The sequence below is a fragment of the Ruditapes philippinarum genome, unplaced genomic scaffold, assembly GCF_026571515.1.
Source record: "Ruditapes philippinarum isolate M1 unplaced genomic scaffold, ASM2657151v2 ctg12620_1_1_1_1, whole genome shotgun sequence".
NCBI lineage: Eukaryota > Metazoa > Mollusca > Bivalvia > Venerida > Veneridae > Ruditapes > Ruditapes philippinarum.
In genome coordinates, this window is record NW_026856362.1 from 43387 (window position 1) to 69857 (window position 26471).

General features: G+C 33.4%; 1 protein-coding gene across 1 annotated transcript; it reads right to left on the minus strand.

Annotated features, from left to right (window-relative positions):
• Nucleotides 1-1625: 1625 nt before the first annotated feature.
• On the minus strand, nucleotides 1626-24948 carry LOC132746289 (uncharacterized). The gene is made up of 7 exons (XM_060735392.1): nucleotides 24841-24948; nucleotides 11204-11431; nucleotides 10222-10362; nucleotides 9837-9881; nucleotides 9214-9370; nucleotides 2801-2923; nucleotides 1626-1867 (listed from the first exon to the last, which is right to left on the minus strand). Exons 2-7 carry the CDS (start codon nucleotides 11404-11406, stop codon nucleotides 1838-1840), a joined length of 699 nt encoding a protein of 232 aa, XP_060591375.1. The 5' UTR covers nucleotides 11407-11431; nucleotides 24841-24948; the 3' UTR covers nucleotides 1626-1837.
• Between the last annotated feature and the right edge of the window lie 1523 nt (nucleotides 24949-26471).

Consider the following 26471-nt stretch of genomic DNA (forward strand, 5'->3'; position numbering starts at 1 on the left):
AGTTTCTGCACCAACATTCAATGTAAAGCAAAAGTTTCATCAAGTTATAAAATTATATTTTTTATCTATCAGATTTAGCAAGAAGATAAACACTGAAATATTACCATCTGTATACAGGTTTTAAATTAATATAAAATTGTGCAGAGTATCAATGAATTTTCATATTATATCTGATAACTAGTACTTAATACATTAATAATTATTATATTGGTGGTTCTTTCCTCCTACTAACTAATCTAACTAATACGCTAAATGATTGTCATACATGTACGCATCACTAGTGTAAATTTGACAATACTAAGCATGCATTTAAAGAAAAAGCAGCACAAAAAGAAAGTTAAGGTATTAACAACATTCGAGATGAGATAAAAGATTTTTTTTTTTTTTTTGCTTCTTTTTTTGGGGGGGGAGGAGGGGTGTTGTTGTTTTTTACACAAACATAGAAATATTTAGATATGACTGTGTAGAGAATCAGTTAAACAGGTTTGGAACATAAGATATACACGGCATGAAGAGTTAAATGACGACAATGACGTTGATATTTAAAAAGCAAATAGTTCTCAAAACGAGTATATCAAAGTCGAGATTCCTTTATTTTTGTAATAAGAAATATCAATAAAATGAAACATAGAATTAGTATATATATAAAAACGTGGTACATGTAATAAAAAGAGATGTCTATTTCTATAATCATTACAATAACAAATATATACAATACATGTATAATCTTATCACACAATATATCATGTAAGAATAAAGCTATTTAGTGTAAATGTCAATAAAAGGGACAATACTGAGGTTATTTGGCATGACGGAACAAAAACTCGTTTTTCGAGATTAATGTCCCATTTGATGTAGGTCTAGACAAATAACTTTTGGTGCGAAATCAGATCATTTTTCAAATCATTTCAGAAAAAAAATCTAATTGTGAAAAATGATAAGAATCGGGATAAGAATAGCACCAAAATACAACATTAAATGTATTTCTGAGTATATTTCTATTTACTATTTTTTGCATATCTTTCAGTGTCTCAGCTTATCTATGTAAAGAATTCAAAGTTCATATTTTCAGGCTTTGGGCCTCAGTGGAGTTCCTTTAATATGGTATCGTAAATGAGTTAATACTAAAATGTATCTTTTTAAAGCAAAGATAAGTACCATTTGTATTCAAAAATAGTGTAAATAAGAAAATTTGATACAATTGAAATGAAACCTTTAAGAACGCCAAAACCCGCAAAATTGAAAAGGATGTGCCTCGCTTGACATGGACGGCAGTAATAAATGCAATGTACCGTCCACTCCAAAGTGATAAGCGATAACTTTAAAGATATACCATGCTCAAATTTGATATTTGAAAATATTGATAAATGCTACACGGTCTCTTTGCAAATATAGAATAAACATGTTTTGACTTCACACGAAGTAGATATGTTATGTTTTAAATCTTCACACTTTTTAAATTAATGAATATATAGTCTCTTTAAAAAACACCTTGTAGTTGTTTTTTTTAAGAAATATTCAGTACGAATTTTATGGATTTCAATGAATTTCTGCAGTTAAACTATTTTACTCAAAGATGAGCGTAATATATACTTAATTATCTGCCAACATGATATGAAGTTCTGCAAAACTTCTACTTAAACATAACGATGACATATTGCAAAAAGACAGACTGTAAAATTTGTATAACGACAAAATATATGAATATATATAAAGTTGTATATATATACATTTGAATAGCAATCAATGATAGACTATATTGTCAGCAAAATAAATGGCATGACGGCTCAAACACTTGTGTCTTGACAGTACGTGGAATTGAGGTGACTTGCATCTTTCAGAGCATTTTGGTCATTTCTTTAACTTTCTGCAAAAAGAACAACAAAAAAACACTTAGGATGTAGTCCTCATGGTCCTGGTAAGAAACAATAATTACACAGGTAAAGTAGATATATATGGTACAAAACCTAAAATGATTTCGAATGTTTAGTGTAACATGTCCTCAAGCACTATTATGATACATAAATATTAAGGACATTGAAATAGAGAAATAAGCAACCCAAAGAACGTGCACAACAGTAAAATTTAAAATGTTGCAGGCTCAGTTTGATTAAGTCTGTTTATCGACGGTACTGGAAATTGCAAGCTATCCCCTATGCCCCCTAGCACCGGCTTAAGCAGAATTCAAGAATTCAACGTTAAACAGTGTGGATTATCTTGATTGTTTATCATCATTGGTAAATATCAATGTCATGTTTACGAAATGTATACTATGGGTTTCCGCCCGTGAGAAAAGCGATACACAACATAACGGAAATAAATGACCAAGTATTAGAGCAGTATTAAACAAACTACCGGTAGTAATTAAAATTCAATCATGACTTAAAAAAATGTTACTTGACAATGTACATATCAGTAAACGGTACTGCGTTTCAAGGGAACATTTATGACAAATAACTATACGTTGAAAGTCACTTATTCTACTTAAATTATGTTAATTAAGAAGATGTGACCCACTGGCTAAGGTAGTATTCTCTCAGTAAAGGGATCACTGGTTCGAGCCCACCTCCAGCACCCCCCCCCCCCCCCCCCCACACACAACACTGATACCGAATCAAATTTCCTGTCAAATTTCCCAAGACCGGTCAGCCTAGGGTTGCAGATAGAGAGTTATTTACAAATAATCAGCTAAAATAAATATGTTTTTATTCTATTTATATGTTATATCCTTAACCAGTACTGATTTGAAAGAAATCAAGTGGGCATCAGTTGAGTCATTGACAAAAGGAATATAACTTACCCCAGGTTGGCCTATTAAACATCCAAGACATCCGCACATACTCGTGCTGCTAGTTTCATGGTAACCTTGCCGTTCATATAGCGAGATTGCTCGATTTGTAGTTAAAACCCACAAATATATTGACTGAAATGTAAACAGTTATAACATTTGTTCGTAGTTTCTTACATATTATCAAAAAATACATTATAACGTTCACCGTACAACGGCCGGCTTTCTGTTATAAAGATGTTTTGTTTTTTTTTTTTTGTTTTTTTTTCTTCAGGTCCACAAATATGGAACCTCATTTATTAAAAAATCAACTAAACATACAATCATATAATCATACATAACATGCAAATACACATCATACAATTAAATCTTTAAACATTTTATAAGATCAAAAAGGAGACCCTAAGATTAAATAAAAGGAGACATAAGATTTTCGCATTACATTTATAGTATACATTTTGAAGTTGATGAGAGAAATATAAAAATAATAAAAAGAACGTTAGAGGAAAACAATGGTTTACAATAACATTATATAATAATTATGTACGGATGGTTTTTGAGATGATTTTACTTTCATTTTTATACAGTTTTTTTTATATTATTTAATTTTTTATCCCGTCGTCCAAAAGTTTTCCAGCAAGATAACCTAAACGAAAAGTGTATGCGAAAAAACAAATTAGGTCTTCCCGTGGATACTTATTGAATAAAGAGAGAAAAATATTATATAAAAATATTATGTTAACATATATGGAAGGTATATTTATTTATTTATAAACATCGCAGACAAGGATTATATCCATTAAAATAAACCACATTTCATGTCTTCTAACGAGATAGTTGATCAAAATACTACTCTCATCACAGGATCTTTATATTTAATAATTGAAGAAGCTTAAATGTGTGTATAAATACAAAAAAACAAGATCTTGTAAACGAAAGAAAGTGACAATAATTCCAAATACATTAGCATTGCTATGCTTCTAAAAAGTCATGTCACATAAAGAAAGATAACTACCATAAATTTCCTAAAATACGTTAACTTATTTATTTCCCTATATTATAATAGTTTTTCAGAGCTTCTATTTACATAAGACATAAGACTCAAATAATATTAAAATCAACCAGAACTGATAGTCTCTGTTCACTCTATCGTGGACCTGAACTCAACCAGAGCATGACATGGGGCCTAGAAGCTCCAAAATGGTCTTCCTGCGACAACGCGCGCCCCAGGCCATGCCAGTTGCACTCCCGACCCTCGACCTCCAAAGGTTGTCGGGAGTCAGGAGTACCCCCGACTTCACGATGAGCCAAATATACAGGTGGCACAGGCCATAGTTCCAGCAATCTTAATATAGATATGATTCTATATCATATAAACATTATATCATCTCTTATCAACATTTGAAGTGTAAAATATGTAATGCAGTATGTACAATATACTAGTTGCCTGAAGCTTTTATATGATGTGTCACCAAAAATATATTTATTACATTATTTTTAAGATAAGGCCAATAAAACACTCTATATGTATATGGCACATCTCCGACTTTGGATGGTAATATAATTCATTTTTGTTAAGACTGATTTTTTAACAGTTAATTTCCTTGTGTTTTAATATACAGTACGCTCACCGCGGGTTTTGCTTTTTCCGCGATACCACCGCGGACGATTTTTTTTTATCGCGGACAAACGCGGGGGTTCGTCCGCGATGAAAGCCTAATTTCCCCCGCGATCCCCGGTGTTCAGTTGTTTCCACCGCGGACAAAATTCTGACGACCGTTCTTCATTCGTCGATAAAATCAGTCACCCGTTTCCCGCGGGGGAACGCCAAGGTCAGTTGGTCAGTATAAATTAACCTCCAAAAATACTAGACGTTTTATTATTTTTTAACGTCATCTTTTTTACACAATGACTTGAAAATTGACCACAATCGTCTCCTTAAACGTTAAATTTTTTGAACGGAATTTGAAATAAAAATAATTACAGCTGTACCTGTTTTTGTTGTTGTTTTTAATATTTTTGTTATAAACGTCCACAAAACTATTCGTCCACATACCAATATTTTTACAACTGAAATCGTCTTTTATCACTGTCATCTTTACTTTTCATTCCTTGTGGTTCTCAAAGTATAATTGCTGTTAAACTATATGGGAGCCATAAATATGATACTTAGTATAAAAAAGGACATTTGTGCTGATTTCTCAATGATTTCTGTCGCTACAGTACATGTCCTGTAAGAGGTCGATGAGTGTGAATACAAGACAAGACATAAATAAATTACATGTACATATCTTAGAAATAAAAGAAAAAGATATTTAAACCATCTATAAGATTTTATTTGTATGCAATTATATTCTTTAAAAACGGGTATACTTGTTTGTTTGTGTTTTTTTACAGTAAAAACCCCGTCGAAAATGGACATGAGAAATATGCATGACACTTGCCAAAAAGTTTTTGTATACTGTACATACCGTATATTTGTTTGACACAAATTCACCCATTAAAAAAATAATAATTAGGCTGCCTTTTACAAATTATAAAATTACATTATTATCCTCGGAATTAATTTCAATGAAAACTTAATATAATAAATACAAGAAAGCAAAGACAATTACGTTCAATTGTATGTACTTAAAACTACATGTTGTCTACAAATACTATTATTCCCATGAACAATAGTATCTTAAGACAAAATAAAATGAAATATTTTTTAACTTGAAAATCGGTCGATGGAAGTTCTTAGAAAATAACTGCCATGTGCTTGTTTGCCTTATATACATGTATGTACATGCTGTTCATAATAAAATAACAAAAAGTATAACGTCAAGTTTAACAAAATTCTGCAAAAAAAATCTATAAAAAAATAAAAAAGACAAACAAACAAACTAATAAAACAAAAATGAAAATAAACTTCAACAGTTGATACAAACTTCAAAACATATACATTACGCTCACACCTGTAATTAGATAAATCAAAAATATCATTTAATGTATATTTTGGTGAAATAAACGCTTTCTTTTAATGTTCCAAATAAAATATAAGACTTTATGATCAACATGCAAATAAACAGAAACAGTAAAACGCATCTGACAATTGAAAGAGACGTCCTGGAATATTGCCTGAATAAATTGTTGAGGGTTACGTTTTCAAAGTTTTTAAATAAGAAACAAAAGCTGGCATATAAATTGTTGTAGTATCTTTTTCATAAATGTCATATGCCGAATTTTTCATTATTTGACTTCAAGTTTCTCACTACCATGAAGTTGCGACGACAATGATTTATCTTGATGTCGAATACATATTATACATTACCCAACACAATAACAAGAAGAAGAACAAGAAATACACTGCATTTGTACATGTACTTTTATTACAACAAAACAGAAAACAAACAAACAAATTTTACATATAGTTATATGTACAGTACATGTTACAGTACGTACGTATACTGATGTTTAAATACAGTAAGGCCGCTATTCCATTTGTACGTGATCAGTGGTCCGCGTCCGTCATCCGCGTCCGCTACCGATTCGCTCATCAAATAATACGTTGAATCTATTCCTTTTGTCCGTTTACCATCCGCTTCCGCGACGGCATCAGTGACGTTTCGCAGGATAAGCGATTTTTTACGGACGCGGACACTCACGGACTTGTCTCATCCCTACAAAATGCCTCGAACGAAATCAAATACTTTATCGATTTCGAAAGAAAATACTAAAGAGCTCACCATAATAGTGTGGGAGAACCTATAAGTTTATGATGCACCAATGACAGATTAAAAAACAACAACAACATCTGGTCTTCGGTTGCTAAAGAGATTTTTTCAAAAACCTAACTGGTATTCAATGTTTGTTACCTAATTCTTTGATGTTACAACTGTTTCTGATATTAGAATGAAAGTATATCATATTCTACAAATAAGTATCCTCTGTTCGCTACACTTCAATTAAAAGTATGTAGAAAAAACGTACCTGTGGAATAATACCCACGGACATGCCCCGGACACGGATCACAGACGCGGGTCACGGATCGCGTACCAATGGAATAGCGGCCTAATTAATTTTTAAAATTTAAGGTTTCCACCGCGTTGACCGGTGTTTGACCGCCGCGTTCCTCCGAAATTTACCGCTACGTTCCGCGGGGGAAACGGTTTCAGCCGCCGATTTATGTCCGCGGTGGTGAATATTTTCTGTCCGCGGGGTCACGCGGACAATATCTGAGCAAATTTTCGTCCGCGGTAAACCTCATCCGCGGGGTCACGCGGGTTTTGAAAAAGTCGCGCTGAGCGTACTGTAAGGTAAAAGTATGTTCAAAACCTTATCAGTTAGGAACGTCGACAAGAGTTTGATAGGTAGACCACCTACTATTGAATTAATCCCAATTACAAGAAGAATATTGGATATACTTTTCTACATTATAATGGAAAACTAACGTTTTATGAAAGGTTTGTATGTTGAAATTTTGGTTATTATACCTACACGTGTAAATATATCTTTTTGCAATTAGAAAAATAAAATTTAATGTTTCGTCCGTTTTCTTAGGATCAGTTTTACCAAAAAGAATTTTTTCTTTTGAGAGTTCTAGTTCTTTGATAACTTTGTTTGATGGATTAGGAAGAGAAATAAGCAAATGATTGATTTTCGACAGAGCCATAGTTTTAATAACAATTATTTTACCGTACGGGGTTAAAATTCTTTTAGACCATTGTTGCAGTAATGATTTTATGTCTTCTATTTTATCGTTATAGTTAATGCTAATTATATCTTTCAGATTAAGTGAGTATTTAATTCCGAGAACAGTAAAAGTTTCTTTTTCCCACGTCAGATTTTCTCCTATTTGAAATTCAATGTTACTTCCTTTCATGCTTCCAATCCAAATAACTTTTGTTTTTTCTATATTAATGTGAAGGCCGGAGGCGTTTGCATAGAATTTAAGCACCAAAAGTGTATTTTTTAGAGATTTTTCTGTACCATCCAAAGTAAGAGATGTGTCATCTGCGTACTGTGAAACAGATGTTTTCCTCAGCATTTGTCCAATGCGTGTCTTGTAAACAATAAATACTAAATGATTTTTGCTTTAAAAAGTTGAGCACATCTTTTCTTTTCTGTAACCCAGCTAGCCCCTGGCAGTTAAAAGTTAGAATTGATATATTGTCATTCATATTCATTTGTAAGATTTATAATGAAAGAGATGTTATTTTTGTTGGAAAATCAAACATTTGTGTGCAGAGATATATAGCCCGAAATAGTATCAAAATTCAATAGGAAAAAAGTGGTGACACATGTTAGCAAAAAAATATAAATGGAAATAATACAAGATGAACATATAAAACAATTAACATCAAACATAACCCTTACACACAACAAACAAACTAAGTACCAAATACAAGTTTTCCACTGAGAAATCACTTAAGTAAGTATATAAAGTCCTGTAACCTGCCACCAGGAAAAATCCTATTTACGCGTACATCTTCATACACAGTTTATAATATAGGCAAAACCGAAAATAAAGATGTTTTTGTTTGTCTGTTTGTCTCGTGAGCAGACAACTTTCTACTTTTATCGTACCGGTAATTCCATCTTTATGCGTACACATGTATATGTTTGTAACCAGTCACTTAAGCCTTTCAGCCAATAAGAAATATCTCTTGTAACTACTTAACTTTTGAAATATATTTTGGCACTGCGAAAAATTAAAGGGGTGAAATAAAAGTTAAAATTCATAGTTCTGCATTATTACTCGTTTTCCTTTAAGTTCTTACTCAGCTGTCATAATTATTATGTAATCGGACAATGCGAAACAGTAAGAAAAGATTTTGGACATTAAAAATGTAGCAATTTCATTGGCTCCTTACAGTTATGACAGGTATTATCGGACCAAGTTGTTCCTTTCTTAACATATAAATGTGTTTAAACTAAAAGAAGCAAGTTTCTTGGAAGGATGCTATCTAAAGCAGGGGCCGTTATTGGTTGCTTTCTCCCAGTTAACTTCTTTAATGTCATACAGTCTTCCCTTAAATTTCAGTTAATTCCTGTGCAAAAATACCATGTTATTTTCCCAACAATTTTCACGAGGACCCCTTCACCCTTCATCAACTTGTGAAAAAGCCCCTTTTAAAAACAATGTCATGGTAAAGAATCGAATAGTATCAAGTTAGGTAACATTCTTCCAATTATCACACTATGCATGACAAAAAAATCTAAAATTTGAAAATGATATAATCTCAGAAACATTTTTTATTTAAGATAATTTCTATGATTTATATATTTATGAAAATGAGAATATTGTCTAGTAATTTAATCATGGTATTTAATAAAAGCTTTAGTTTAGTCCTTGAGTAAGAAATTGCAGTAACAGACATTGACTTTATTTACACAGAGACCCTGACGCTGACAATATCAAATGTATGTGTTAATTAACTTACGGTACAATTTCTCAACCTCGCTTCGTATTCTGCCCTCTGCATCAAAACCTTACCGACACCTTTCCCTCGAGCCATTTCGTCTACACATATATGATCCAAATAACATTTGAGACGATCATTCACAGGTTCATCCATAATCGATCCAAAGCAACAATACCTTTACAACATTTTATAAAGAGCAAATAAAACATGAAACAACACATTGCCACCTACAGCATTTTAAATATATAAGCAAACACTAGTACACCAATTATTGTCGTTGTTTTATTTTGTGTGTTTTTGTGGTTTGTTTGTTGTTGTTCTACATTCTAATTTAAATACAAAGGAAAGGGTCAAAAATGGAAAGACGCGTGTAAGAAACGCTGTAAACAGGAACAGCAAAGTCGTGGTATGAGAAAGGCTACGAAAACGTTAACATTTCAACAACAAATAACAATAATATTTTTTTAAAAGCTTTAGAAGCAAAGAATGCTTCAAATTTTCATTTTTATTTATCAATTGCAAATAACATTTTGTAAACTATTATATCAGTTTTGTTGAACTTTTACATTTCGATATTGGTTCATGTGATATAGACACGTTGTTAAAAAAGAGAATTACCACGCCACTTCAAAAAGACATACCTACAACCATGCCAGCATCCAAGTTCCGAGATATGGTCATCTTTTCTGTGTGGAAATACAAAAGTAAAAGTATATTAAACGATTGTTTTTATACTTATTATATATTATATAGACGTTTATCTCTTGCCCCACTCCGCTGTGGGTTCGAAACCCGATAGGACTCTGGATTCTTTCATGTGAGGAAGCTATCCAGCTAGCTGTTGGAACGTCGGTATTTCTATTCAGTTGCCCGTTCGTGCCTGAAATAATGCAAGGAGTGGTACTTGAAGTCTTCCTTCACCACTTTAGATGGAACGTTGTCATATGACCTATACTGTCTCGATGTGACGTAAAACCAAATCAAACAGACAAACATATACGTATATACCGTGTTCAGAACACTCACTCTATTTCCTTGTCACCCTTGAATTTCAACTGCAGTAAACCGACAGGTGTTCCATAAAGTTCAGCTACGAAAGTCCGGTTGTAAAACGCCGGGTTTTGGCCCCTGTGTTGTGCTGTCATGTGTTTTACAGCTATTGGCAGTCTAGCAATTTGAATAATTATAGTATAGGTTTAAGTAAACAAGTATTAAAAAATACATTAATCTTGATGGTATATTTTAAATATTTTGTAAAACATTAGAAACTTAAGAATAAAATATAATGTCATCGATGTTGTCCGTGCAATACAAGGACTACTAGAGCTACATGCAGTACTTGCGGTCAAACCGTTACGTTTAGTTTTCTAGGGATGACGTATGGTAGAGCCTAATCGCAACTTTTCGGACTTTTCCGTCAGTCTTAATAGCCCAGACGTACCGATTGTGGTAGAGTCCCGACCTTTTAGTAGAGGCAAACAAACATTTATTATCGGAATCACTTATTGAAAATTGTACTTAGTTCGTAACAGTCTCAAAGCGACACTAAAGGCTAATACTAAGAACTCTAGTAATGTCGAAAAACCAAGAAACATACGATTTGAATTGTTAACATAGATAAACTGTGACAACAGAAAAAAAATATGCAAAAAGAAAAACATGTAATAGATCATCAGCATGTAATAGATCATCAGAATTGAATGTAAAATATTATTTTAATGCTATACTTAATCTGATTTGAGTTAAAAAGCAATTGACGCTTTTTATTTTTGGGTCATTTTGAACAATAAACAAACATTATTCTGGCAAAAACGGAGTAAATGAATGTTTTTAATTTTCGCATACAAGTCCAGACCAACATTTAATGATACACAAGTCTTTAAGTAATATTTTCAATCATGTAATGTCAAAAATCCTAAGTAGGGTCCCTTTAAATCTATGTATTGACTAAAGGATTTTCATATCAATCAATCTAAGGTAGAAAATAAACATTAGAAAATATACATACTTTCTTTCTGTTATATTATGCGCAAATTTACCGCGAAAACCTTCGACGTTTAATCTGCCGGCGAACTCCGCGTCAGCTGGCGTGTCTTGCAACAAACGAACTGAAACCCCATTTTCCGGAACGGAACCAGGAGCCGGACTAAGAGTGCTTCCGGGTTGCGCAATAACTGGTGCAGCCGGGTATAGTGCCGACTCCGACAACATTACGATGTATTATTTACCAAATACACTGAAAACAATTTAAAATAGTTATATATCACCATTACAAATATAAAATTTGATAAATAAATATGTTTCCTATTCAAAGTACATACATATGAGTAGTATAGGGGTCTCTTTAACGCCACGATTGCGCATGCGCGGCGCCATATTGGATTCTATTTTTAGAATGACATCATCGTTCTATATTTAGAAATTCATTTTTAATCTCCCGGAAGTATACGGAGCTGACTCGTATACACGATTTAGGGCTTGAATCGCGGACATTGAAGGTCAGGTCCTCGGCCCTAGACGGGGAGATAACATTTAAAATGAAAATTATACACATGTATCCATAAAAAATATGAATAAAATGACTTACCTTTTAATTAGGACATTTTGTATTAAAATAATAGTCTGTATTATTTATATAACATTATTAATAAAAATAGTCTTAAAAACTTAATTCAATATTAATATATTATTTCAAATGTGTTTTTCTATAAACATTCCAAATAAAGAAAATGCGTTAGTAATAAGATATAATTGAAAACTGACTGACTAATTGACTCTTTATAATACAATGAATAAGACAATTAATTAATTTAAATGTGTTCATCATAAAGTTTTTTAACATATAACAAAATATATGAAATTAATTTTCAATTTAATTCGATATTATGAGTCAGTCAAATAATGTTTCTATATAAGATAATAATAAGGACTTTTACTGTAAAATAATTTAATAAATATTTACGTAAAATACATACATACGATGTTGACTTTTCGGCGTTCCGCAACGAAATGACTCTTTCAAGTTTTTTTGCATTCCTTAATATGCATGACCGGTTTTAGTGACCTCATTAGCTAATTTAAAAACGGACAAAAGGCTATTCAGGTGTCAAAATTAATCCATTCAGAATGTCAACAATGTCTGGCGTATGTTGATTTAAGAGCAGATGTGCGGACAATGGTCCATTCAACTGTTAAAATTAATCCCTTTAAAGTTGCCACGCTGTTTGGCTTGTGTTTATTTAGGGACGAATATTTTAACAATGGTCTATTCAAGTGCCAAGCCTAACTTGTTTACATTATTTGGCTTGTGTTTGTTTAAGGACGGAAACTTTAACAAAGGTTCATTTAACTGTCAAAATTAATCCCTTTAAAGTCGCCGCGATGTTTGGCGTCTTGTTTATTTAGGGACGAATACTTTAACAATGGTCTATTCATATGTCAAAATTAATCCTTTTAAAGTTCCTGCGCTGTTTGGCGTTTGTTTATATAAACCCGAATGAGGTATAATGGACATTGATTTTATCAATAGTGTACTTTTTAAGGGTCCCGGTCAGCGAAATGTTTACTTAATGCAAACAGACTGCTGAAAAAAGGATTAAAATTTGTAGAAAATGTTGCAACTTATAGAATTATGACTTATACCTAATACTGTTTTGCTTTTTAGTCTACAAAATGCTGTTTATTACAATTAGAATGAAATTTCATTCCCTTGCGTATATTTTTGAGAAATTTCATTCAAAGAAATTAAGCTACAAACCGGTTTTTTCCTCTTTAGGGCAACCGTTTACGATATGATTTTTTAATTTTTCACTACCAATTGAAAGAACATTTTAATACCTTTCATTTACACCCTCCATTTTCGATTCGATTTTTAGCCGTTTTCGAGTTATGACCAATTAGCGATTTTTAAACCAATTTTAAAAGTCCATAAAACCGTAAGATTTATATGCCGTTTGAAAAGATCTCTGCGAGTAGATACAGAAAATGTATTATTATATGGATTTATCTCTTACCGTTTTTGAGATAGGAGAGTTTGAATATGGCAAACAAAATCACTCATGCGGAAAAACACGCATAACTTTTTCGTTTATGAACGAAACATAGTCGTGTTTGGTATCAAATTGAAGGTCTTGACGAGTACATTTTAGTCACGCGATCAAACCGAATGTCAAGTCACTCGTGCGTGAAATTCATTTTTTTCTCCCCAACCAACGGACCGATCTTATTAATACCTGTATCGAACGAAAGGTATTACTCACTAGATTCAGAAAATGTATAATTTTGTATCGCTGACTCGGATAGGACCCGATAAATGAAGTAAAATCACTCAAGCGTAAAATGTGGATTTACGCCTTTATTAGTCAATATAACCCGGTCATGTTTGGTATCGTACGAAATGTTTTAAGGCGCTCTTTATAAATACGGACTAAAATCGAAATAAAAATCACTATTAAATCTTTTAATCATTCTTCATTGAAAATACTGTACTCGAAATATAAACTCAACTTACTGCGTTAATGATGTTTACTCTATGACGTCCAATCACCAAATGACCGAAGTCACCAGTGCGATACATTATACGCATGCGCTGATCTAATTTAGAAATGACATTGTCCAATTTAACAGCAGTTTCTCTTTTCTTACGGACTAAATGTAACCAATCAGATAGAAGGATTACTTGACCAATGATTTTGATCACGTGACTATAAATAACATAAATAGATGAATAACGTCATGCCAAAAATAGCAGCCAATCAGATTTTAATACGTGTGTATATAAATGAAAACTTATTAGCGTATTGGCATAAGCAAGATGAACGCCACTAACTGTACATCCTTCAACCAAAACATGGAATATTACGAAAGTAGACTTAAGACGTTCGATACGTATCCAAAACAATTACTCCCGAATAAGTACGAACTGGCAAGCGCGGGATTATACTACAGTGGGAAATCAGACTTGTGCAAGTGTTTCAGATGTCACATAAAATTAAGCGCCTGGGATAGATCGGACATTGCATTGAGAGAACATCACAAGTGGTCACCCAATTGCGAATATATTAAAATAGTAGGCGCTCCTCAACAAAAACCGCCCCCAATAGGCGGATTTGGTGCGTTTGTATCAACAACTAGGTCAACACCTTGCGGTTTTGGAGGATTTGGTGGTTTAAGTTCAACGGTATCTACTGTATCAAATTAGACGAAAAAAAAAATGTTGACATTCATTTGTATAACCATAACATTGATAGTGTACTACTGTATCGTAACATATCTTTTGTGTTTGTTTGTAAGAATATGTTTATCTGCGTATATTTTATCAATAAACATGTATGACTAGAAACAGGATTTGTCATCTATTAATCTCCTGCTCCTTCACCACCACCATTAATCTCCTGCTCCTTTACCACCACCACCAACCACAACCACCACCGCCGCCGCCGCCGCCGCCGCCGCCGCCGCCGCCGCCACCACCACCACCACCACTAACAACAACAACACTTCACTTCAACGTAAGAAGGGCGACTAACCAGTATAAGAACGAATACTTCAGTGTACTTTTGTGTCTTTTTTTTATAATGAATCAATGTCCAATTTGTCAACAACTTTTCTCAAGACGCGACGTCATGTTGAGACATCATCGTAACCTGCACGAGACTGACGAAATTGTAAGAGATAAGCATTCATCATCACAAATAACCCCTGGGTCAGAAAAGATGACGTTTCAGCATCCGTTTTCGATGGTCGTCTCCGGGCCAAGCGGAAGCGGGAAAACCGAATGGACAAAAACATTGCTTTTATCCGATATAGTTAGTCCACCACTGGAGCGCATCATTTGGTGTTACGGTCAATGGCAAATTCTATACGACGAACTTCAGCGTAGAATACCCGGGATAGAATTTGTACATGGCATTCCCGACTACTTGAATAGTCCAAAGTATATTGACGGGCGTAAAAGGAACTTGATCGTTTTTGACGATTTGATGACAGAGGCAAAATGTGACCAGAGAATCGCCGATCTTTTTACCAAAGGCAGTCACCACAGGAACATATCTATCGTGTATCTAACTCAAAATTTATTTCCTCAAGGAAAAGCCTGCAGAGATATCGCGTTGAATACGCAGTACCTAGTATTGTTCAATAACCCCATTGACAGACAGCAGGTGGCTACGTTAGCGAGAAGAATATATCCTTCCTCCTATAACATCTTTATGAAACGCTTCGAACGAGCAACATCAAGACCTCACGGTTATCTAGTGGTAGACTTGAAATCCTCTACTCAAGAACATGACCGTTTACGCGAAAACATTTTTGAAAGTCAAGCTAGGAAAAGACAGCATGCGTATGATTCCGAAAATGAGTTTAGTGGAGAATCAAACTTGTCTGACAATACTTTAAATGATGATGTTGATAATGATTATGAGGAAGAAGAGGAGGAAAATGAGTCAGAAAACGAAAAAATTGGAATGAAAAGAAAGTCTTTCATTACGGGACCTCCTGGTAAGCGCATAAAAGAGGAAATAGAAGAAGAACGTGCACGTCATGACATATGGGATCGAAGATTTCAAAAGCCCCTCAGACAGGCTCATTCGGAACAATTTAAGGAACGACTAAACAGTTACATAGATCAAGAGTACTCTTTCGATGATGCTCTTTCTCGAACTGCAAATGATGTGTTGCCGCATTTAAGAAAAATGTTGAGACAAAATTATGCACAATTTCTTATTGACTTTTATGTATTGCAAAAGGACCCTACTCAAAAGCAAATTTTCCAGTCCGCGAGGAAACTTAGACATCAACACGGCATGAATTTTAAGGAATCTATTCGACAAGCCATTAAACTAAGAAAAGATTTGTTTGAGGTTCTATGGCCCAGTCACGACATTAACATTTCTAATCATGAGAACGATAAAAACGATGAGGTTGAAAATGCGTAAGAAGGATCGCCAGTCTTAAGTTTACAACGTTACAATGGGTTCCATAGAAGTATACGATTATGAACAAATGAAATGGGTCCCTTATAAAGATGATCCAGATAAATGGTATCAACATTTCAAGGACTTGGGGGACGGGTACGTTAAAGCCGATCATAAAGGCCGTTACATTGTAGGTAGCGGCCATTTGCGTAAAAGAGTCGAAACACTAGAAGCGAAACTCAAAGCCACCGAGGAAAAGCTAAAATTAGCGGAAGAGGAGCTAAAAAATACACAGCGTCCCTCAGTTAATTTGGTTAGCCCAGTGGCCCAAGCGATTGAAATTGCAAAATCGGAAGTTAAATGGAACAAAGATTCCAGTATACCGGAGCGTAAGAAGCGCCGAACGGACAATGACTGGAGTCACTTGACTTACTAAAATGAACAATTATCAGTTAGAAAATATATTGCGAGGATATCCAATGACAGTGTGTGCGGCTGATAAAATTCGCAAACAAAAAGGAAGATTCGTAATTTCCAATACGGATACGAGCAATGGCCCGGGAAAACATTGGGTGGCTTTTTATTTTCCCACGAAAGGCCCTTACGAATTTTTCGACTCGATGGGAAATTGCCCGCAAAGCTATCAGGTTGGATTTGAGAAGATACTAAACAAGAAATACCTTATGTATAATGGGCAGCTACAACAGTCTTCGTCTAACGTGTGTGGACTTTATTGCGCGTACTACGTCATCAAACGATATGGAGGAAAATCAATGAAAAACATTGCCAAAAAATTTAATCCACAACGAAAAAAGCTCAATGATTACCTTATAGTGTCTAAAATGATGAAATTGGAAGAAATCCAATAACTAAAGCTACTAGACAAAATGCATCATTACTCATAACACCATAATTATTGTTTCAGAATGTTGTATGTTCATAAAATAAAAATTGACATGTTTTGTTTTTTATTTTTCGCATGAGAATACATGTATATCAAAATAAAAGATATGAATACATATATTGCCTTGTTATTTATGATGTATGGTCAGTGTAATTGACCACCTTCAATGCCTATCTTTGTGGTGTCCATGTACATATCCCGTTCTGATAAGTACTTCCAATCTTTATCTATAGAGTGTGTTGGTTCATTGAGAAAAGTTGTTGACAAATTGGACATTGATTCATTATAAAAAAAAGACACAAAAGTACACTGAAGTATTCGTTCTTATACTGGTTAGTCGCCCTTCTTACGTTGAAGTGAAGTGTTGTTGTTGTTAGTGGTGGTGGTGGTGGTGGTGGTGGCGGCGGCGGCGGCGGCGGCGGCGGCGGCGGCGGCGGCGGTGGTGGTTGTGGTTGGTGGTGGTGGTAAAGGAGCAGGAGATTAATTGGTGGTGGTGAAGGAGCAGGAGATTAATAGATGACAAATCCTGTTTCTAGTCATACATGTTTATTGATAAAATATACGCAGATAAACATATTCTTACAAACAAACACAAAAGATATGTTACGATACAGTAGTACACTATCAATGTTATGGTTATACAAATGAATGTCAACATTTTTTTTTTTCGTCTAATTTGATACAGTAGATACCGTTGAACTTAAACCACCAAATCCTCCAAAACCGCAAGGTGTTGACCTAGTTGTTGATACAAACGCACCAAATCCGCCTATTGGGGGCGGTTTTTGTTGAGGAGCGCCTACTATTTTAATATATTCGCAATTGGGTGACCACTTGTGATGTTCTCTCAATGCAATGTCCGATCTATCCCAGGCGCTTAATTTTATGTGACATCTGAAACACTCGCACAAGTCTGATTTCCCACTGTAGTATAATCCCGCGCTTGCCAGTTCGTACTTATTCGGGAGTAATTGTTTTGGATACGTATCGACGTCTTAAGTCTACTTTCGTAATATTCCATGTTTGGTTGAAGGATGTACAGTCAGTGGCGTTCATCTTGCTTATGCCAATACGCTAATAAGTATTCATTTATATACACACGTATTAAAATCTGATTGGCTGCTATTTTTTGGCATGACGTTATTCATCTATTTATGTCATTTATAGTCACGTGATCAAAATCATTGGTCAAGTAATCCTTCTATCTGATTGGTTACATTTAGTCCGTAAGAAAAGAGAAACTGCTGTTAAATTGGACAATGTCATTTCTAAATTTAGAACAGCGCATGCGTATAATGTATCGCACTGGTGACTTCGGTCATTTGGTGATTGGATGTCATAGAGTAAACATCATTAACGCAGTAAGTTGAGTTTATATTTCGAGTACAGTATTTTCAATGAAAAATAATAAAAGATTTAATAGTGATTTTTATTTCGATTTTAGTCCGTATTCATAAAGAGCGCCTTAAAACATTTCGTACGATACCAAACATGACCGGGTTATATTGACTAATAAAGGCGTAAATCCACATTTTACGCTTGAGTGATTTTACTTCATTTATCGGGTCCTATCCGAGTCAGCGATACAAAATTATACATTTTCTGAATCTAGTGAGTAATACCTTTCGTTCGATACAGGTATTAATAAGATCGGTCCGTTGGTTGGGGAGAAAAAAATGAATTTCACGCACGAGTGACTTGACATTCGGTTTGATCGCGTGACTAAAATGTACTCGTCAAGACCTTCAATTTGATACCAAACACGACTATGTTTCGTTCATAAACGAAAAAGTTATGCGTGTTTTTCCGCATGAGTGATTTTGTTTGCCATATTCAAACTCTCCTATCTCAAAAACGGAAAGAGATAGATTCATATAATAATACATTTTCTGTATCTACTCGCAGAGATCTTTCAAAACGGCATATAACTCTAACGGTTTTATGGACTTTTAAAAATTGGTTTAAAAATCGCTAAAGGGCCATAACTCGAGAACGGCTAAAAATCGAATCGAAAATGGGGGTTGTAAATGAAAGGTATTAAAATGTTCTTTCAATTGGTAGTGAAAAATTGAAAAATCATATCGTAAACGGTTGCCCTAAAGAGGAAAAAACCGGTTTTGTAGCTTAATTTCTTTGAATGAAATTTCTCAAAAAAATATACGCAAGGGAATGAAATTTCATTCTAATTGTAAAAAACAGCATTTTGTAGACTAAAAAAAAAAAACAGTATTAGGTATATGTCATAATTCTATAAGTTGCAACATTTTCTACAAATTTTAATCCTTATTTCAGCAGTCTGTTTGCATTAAGTAAACATTTCGCTGACCGGGACCCTTAAAAAGTACACTATTGATAAAATCAATGTCCATTATACCGCATTCGGGTTTATATAAACAAACGCCAAACAGCGCGAAGACTGTAAAGGGATTAATTTTGACATATGAATAGACCATTGTTAAAGTATTCGTCCCTAAATAAACAAGACGCCAAACATCGCGGCGACTTTAAAGGGATTAATTTTGACAGTTAAATGAACCTTTGTTAAAGTTTCCGTCCTTAAACAAACACAAGCCAAATAATGTAAACAAGTTAGGCTTGGCACTTGAATAGACCATTGTTAAAATATTCGTCCCTAAATAAACACAAGCCAAACAGCGTGGCAACTTTAAAGGGATTAATTTTAACAGTTGAATGGACCATTGTCCGCACATCTGCTCTTAAATCAACATACGCCAGACATTGTTGACATTCTGAATGGATTAATTTTGACACCTGAATAGCCTTTTGTCCGTTTTTAAATTAGCTAATGAGGTCACTAAAACCGGTCATGCATATTAAGGAATGCAAAAAAAACGTGAAAGAGTCATTTCGTTGCGGAACGCCGAAAAGTCAACATCGTATGTATGTATTTTACGTAAATATTTATTAAATTATTTTACAGTAAAAGTCCTTATTATTATCTTATATAGAAACATTATTTGACTGACTCATAATATCGAATTAAATTGAAAATTAATTTCATATATTTTGTTATATGTTAAAAAACTTTATGATGAACACATTTAAATTAATTAATTGTCTTATTCATTGTATTATAAAGAGTCAATTAGTCAGTCAGTTTTCAATTATATCTTATTACTAACGCATTTTCTTTTATTTGGAATGTTTATAGAAAAACACATTTGAAATAATATATTAATATTGAATTAAGTTTTTAAGACTATTTTTATTAATAATGTTATATAAATAATACAGACTATTATTTTAATACAAAATGTCCTAATTAAAAGGTAAGTCATTTTATTCATATTTTTTATGGATACATGTGTATAATTTTCATTTTAAATGTTATCTCCCCGTCTAGGGCCGAGGACCTGACCTTCAATGTCCGCGATTCAAGCCCTAAATCGTGTATACGAGTCAGCTCCGTATACTTCCGGGAGATTAAAAATGAATTTCTAAATATAGAACGATGATGTCATTCTAAAAATAGAATCCAATATGGCGCCGCGCATGCGCAATCGTGGCGTTAAAGAGACCCCTATACTACTCATATGAGCACAGCCAATAGGAGCATTGCAGTTATTTGTTCACTTTGAAATTATATGACATGACTTCTGCATTAGACTGGCATATTGTATGGTCAATAGAAACTATTAAAACTGTGATATAAAAAAAATCAGAAGATTTCAAATAATGGCAACAGTAGGGATCGAACCACAGATCTATCATAGCAACCACTCTACCGACTGTGCTATTGCAGATGTGACGACGAATTAGATCTTTTTCTTTTTTATCAAACGGTGCTAAACATTTATTTATTTTTGTTTAACGAAAACTAAAAACTATATTTTCTCAGCTTACAAACATAAATCAATATTGTTGTCCTCTATGTTATATACCTATTTTTTTGTTTTGTGAAGGAATCACAGTGACCTATTTCTTTTATATGTTTACATATTTGATTTGCTCATGTTATGTATATTATACAAACTGAGTGTTATTGAAAATAAATTGAAATTGAAATTTAAATTTATAACTATAAACATTTAACCAGTGTGACACATTAGTTATAGTCTCCATTTTAATTCTCGTAGCTACACGGACAGAAGCGAAGTATGATCGAATATTAAAATGAGTGCTATAATGTATTCATAATTGGTCAATAAAATCAGACTATATAAGTTTGCAATATATGATTGCGTAATCGGAAGTAAAAGGTATTTGCATATTGTATAATTGAGCCGCGTCATGACAAAACCAACATAGTGGGTTTGCGACCAGCATGGATCCAGACCAGCCTGCGCATCTGCGCAGTCTGATCAGGATCCATGCTGTTCGCTACAAGTAGAGAAACTGAAAGCGAACAGCATGGATCCTGATCAGACTGCGCGGATGCGTAGGCTGGTCTGGATCCATGCTGGTCGCAAACGCACTGTGTTGGTTTTATCATGACGCGGCTCATATGTCTCGATAGATTTTGAAATTTGATGAAAGGGTATTTAAAAAATTAAAATGCATTAAAAACTGAAAGTGGAACAAATATCATGATGTAATTTATCCCAATATCAAATTTATTTACTTAATTGTTCGCAATGAATGGTTTCAAAAGTCAATTAAACAAACAAAATAGCAGTTATCGATGATATACGGTGGGTTAAAATCCGGCACAGCGATAGTATATAATAATATAACATGTTGATTTAGTGCTTGACCTAGCTATTGTCCTAGGATGATAATTTGGACTTAACGGTGCATGGGAAAGTCCACAAACGGGGTAATCTGGATTATTATCCGATATTGTAAAAGTAAACACTTACATATACTATAAAGCATTATTCTGACAGTATCGTTGGTGTATTACCGTTATAGCTCAGCCGGTTGATCGAAGTTATCGTAACTTTAAGTATTTTGTACTTTTAGTATTTTGTACTCATAGGTTCGAACCCCACGTAGTGCCATTTCATAACCACAATTTTTCTTCTTGCACTGTTTTTTTATCATTATTATTTTTTTATTTCGTTTTCCTTTTTGTTTATTCTTATAATATATATTTTATAGTATATACTCATTTTTTTATTTATATTTTTCTTTTTTTATATTTTGATCGCAGTGTGAAAAAATATTCGATCATATTCATGCATGTATATGAAAAGTGAAACAAAAACCGGTCAAACTTGTTTTCTGAACAATTGACTGTTCTGAGGTATAAAAAAAATGTGTCTTTCCTATAGTCGAACTTCTGCTCGTAGGGGTAACATTCCTGACACGTTTGCTCTACCTACTGCGCTAACAAGATATGTGGTAACAGGCAGTTTTATTTTCATCTTTATAGGTTATGGGATTGATCTGCCTTACCTATTTTTCGCATAGTTATTGGTCTTTGTTATGTAAACAAAGGCTCAAGTTATCATTGGAGAGGTCATCAGACCTCTCCATAGTGTTCAGACTGATTGCTGGCGGCATCCATTTTTGCGTATCTGATTGCAGTGAATGAATCTCATTTTAAGCGTAAAATCATTAGGAGCAGTCTACAAAAATTGTTTTGCGCATGCCCCGTTTCAAAACACGGCTTTACTTAAACGAAAAATTAACATCGAAGTGAACAAATCGGTACATAGAAAAATCGGAAAATATCATTTACGTTATTTAACACTACGTGCATGGATGCTTCATTCCGTAACTGTATAAATCGATTACCGTATTGTTTTCTGAATAACGTTTTACTATTTCATGTTCTGATAAATAGTTACAGTGAACATTATAGCTATGTACAATATCACCATGCACAATATATACCGCCTCCGTGGTCGAGGGGTTAGAGTCGATAACTTGTAATCCAGTAAACTCTCTGGCGTGGGTTCGATCCCCGGGAGATGCTTTTTTTTAGTTTAGCGCGAAGAAAGGTTGTCTAGTACTGGTGTAACTCTCCAGGAACGATGGTTAGGAAACTACCCGCCTATATGACTAAAATACTGTTGGGAAAAGGCGTACAATGAAACAAACAAACATATTATATGACCGAGTGAACCGTGTATTTAACCGTTATATCTAAATAACGCAAAAGGAGATTTTTTGGCGCAAATGGCACACATTTTATCTCAAGTTTGATTTTCTTTTAATATTGTGGTTGGAGGCATGCAGCTTTATATACTGTTTATTCCAATAAACAGTATATAACAGTATAACAGTATATAACAGTATTTACTGTTTATTGCAATCAAATGATATCAACATTTTTTATGTAAACTTGTTTGATTAACATACTTTATACTCGTTTTGGAAAATGTAGAGGAAATGCTTCCTTATATTTTACAAAACAGTGACCGAAAATTTGCTTATTGAACTTTACAAGAAACATTTATTTTGAAAATACTTTTAATATATATATAATTTTTCTACAAAGGTAACTGAATTTAAAATACATATGTAAATGGTATATATCATTTAATTTACATTAAGTAATTTTACAAAAAAAATTTGTAGAAAAAGTATCCCTAATGCGCCAAGAAAAAAGTACATTTCTCCGGCATATAATCTTTTAAAACAATAAAAAAGATGAAATGTGAAACAAACTTTCATTGCAATATATATAATAAATTATATTTTGTTTAATAATTCTAATTTATAAACATTCATTGTGTCTGTTATGCAAAATATCCCCAAATATTTTCGAATTAAACACATTTTCCACAGCAGCAAAAGGACCTCTCGCATGCTTCTTTTTAAAGAAGCATACTTGTCCTAGGACAGTATATAACAATATAAATGCGACTGATATTGATTCTAATGAAGAGATCATGGTAAAATATCATATAGAATATTTAGAAACAAAAATGGCAAAATTAATGTGAAATTAGTTTATGTCACACATTGGATATGTAATTGGTATATAAAAAAAAAATCAGAATCTTGAAATAACGAAACGTATAAACCTGTGTTTATACATGAAATACATCTCAAACAAACAAAATCTCGCCATATTCTTCTATAATAATATAAACTTATTGACCTGTCAATTTTGCATAGCGCGAATTTGAAAATCCGATTCTATTTTATTTACGAATTGTGATTTACTGTTAATAGTCCAGCAAATTGCATAATCCGTGACTAAATCATATCATAATGGGTAGCTCAGTGGATAAGGCCATGTATTTTAGAGGCATAGGTATTAGCTGTTGGATATAATAGTTTCTTAAATAAACTTAAAAATGGTAAATTTAAAGTCACCTGACCATACAACACTCAATTCATTTTAAAACTGAACCATAAAATCAACGCCACAGCTGTTCGTTACAGGAAATATAAATTAAGTAATGGAAGGGTTTATTTTGAAAAAGGCAAAACTAAAGAAGTACACGTATACCCTAAAAGTAACCCGTACATTAACTTCAATTTTGAAAATGCTTTAAAGTGTGTCAAGAGTACAGGTGCTTATATAACATACTTGATTTACATAAAAAATGCACGTATAATAGTACCTCAACACAAAAATACTGCCGAGTTATAGAATGATGTACGTGTATATCAATGTAGAAAACACTTCTGCTAACACCTGAATGTTTATTATTATACATGTTTTTTGTTCATTGACCGTATACTTTGTATACAATCTATAGATTACGAAAATCAAATTATAGATTCGGCCAGCAATGTCTGATATAGCGTACTGTACTGTACCTGTACTGTAAATGCATAATGTATAAAATATATCGTACAAATCAGAATTATGGCATACTTCAATCAAGTTTCATCAGTTTGTATTCTTTAGTATATATTTGTATTTACATTTTTAAAAACTTATATAATAGTTGAAAATTATATTACCTTGGTATTCAAAAAATTCCAAATCGTTCGTTAAATGTCCTTAAACATTACATGCCATACAGTGTGCTAGATCTTAACACTAGGCGTAAATCGATTTTTCTATTTTTAGCAACATTTATACATGACCAATAAAGAAAACTGCTGGAGCGAGAAGGTATGCACTATTCCTTGTTCATGTACATTTTAAAGCTACATGCCTCCAGATGAGTCAAAATATTTCAATAATATCAAACTTAAGAAAAATGCACTAAGATGTAAGGCAAAGTAAAACGTTTCACGATTCGAGTTATATTTTACAAATTATGAGCGATTAATGGCATATTTTTCAGTATTTACATCTATATTTCTACTGCGTTACTATAACCATTGTGGAAGACAAACTATTTTTACTGTTTACTGTTAGACCAGTAAGATGCTGTTATTTTTGTTCTTAAAAGAGTTTTAATAACTGGTTTCCTGTTTCAGATTCCAAACAATGATAATCATTTGCCATATCCATTCAGCGATTATAAAAGATTTGAGCCGCGTCACGACAAAACCAACATAGTGCGTTTGCGACCAGCATTGATCCAGACCAGCCTGCGCATCCGCGCAGTCTGATCAGGATCCATGTTGTTCGCTATCAGTTTCTCTACTTGTTATAGGGTTTGTAAGCGAACAGCATGGATCCTGATCAGACTGCGCGGATGGTCGCAAACCCATCATGTTGGTTTTGTCGTGACGCGGCTCATTTCATATTTGTTTCCAAACATATACATGAGAAAATACAAGATGTTATGTACTCAAAGTTAAGGACGAAATGAAACACCATTGTGGCCATTTAATACATAAACCTAATCAAATTCAGCAAATCGAAAACACACGTTTCTGTATTTTAAAAGATGTTGGAGATATATTTATTGGATAAGTACTTTCGCGGTTTGTTGCGTGCGTCCTTGTGTTTGTGAGTGTTTGTTATTGTTGTTGTTTTGTTTGTTTTATACGGCGCATACATATAAAGTTCCTGGAAGCACGTGTGCTCTGACCCGTCTTTGTGTTACACACTACTTAAAGCAGCATGCCTCCAGATTCATGCTTTTGCTCATGAAAACTTTGAAAATGTATTTCAAGTAAAATATTGTGAAGTGAACAATAATGATATTGCAAGCGGCTCTTTTTTACAATCCAGGTAAATTAACAAAAAGAGACCCTAAATGCGTTAGTCGCGCAGTAGAATTATGGTAGTAAATACTACAAAATCAGTCATAAGTGGCATATAACTTGAATCTTTTTATTTTTCTTAAAATCGAATTATATTATTATAAAGTTTTATTTTTTGGAAATATTTTTGCCCATGCTGCTTTAAGTTTGAAAGAACCCCAATTGAGTACCGTAGTCGGAATGACACAACTAAACAGATATTGCTGAAACGCTTAAGATTCTTTGGCGGCAATTTAAATGATTTAATATTTTACCAATAATAAAAAAATACCACTTTATTACCTTTTTGCTTCCATTAAGACAAGTTATTTTATATCTTGAGAAATTATAACAAATGAAAGTTCAAAGGCATAGGCTACAGTTACATAGACATAAGGACAGATTAAAAACTGTATAATAGAATTTGTTTAAACTTCGGATAAACTTAGATC

Excerpts from the sequence above, each read along its gene's own strand:
- LOC132746289 (XM_060735392.1), bottom strand. The coding sequence starts at position 11,406 with ATGTTGTCGGAGTCGGCACTATACCCGGCTGCACCAGTTATTGCGCAA. Across the intron at positions 2,924-9,213 it reads CGAGGTTGAGAAATTGTACC|TCAATATATTTGTGGGTTTT; the intron begins GTAAGTTAATTA and ends TTTACATTTCAG. Across the intron at positions 1,868-2,800 it reads GTTTAATAGGCCAACCTGGG|AAAGTTAAAGAAATGACCAA; the intron begins GTAAGTTATATT and ends TTCTTTTTGCAG.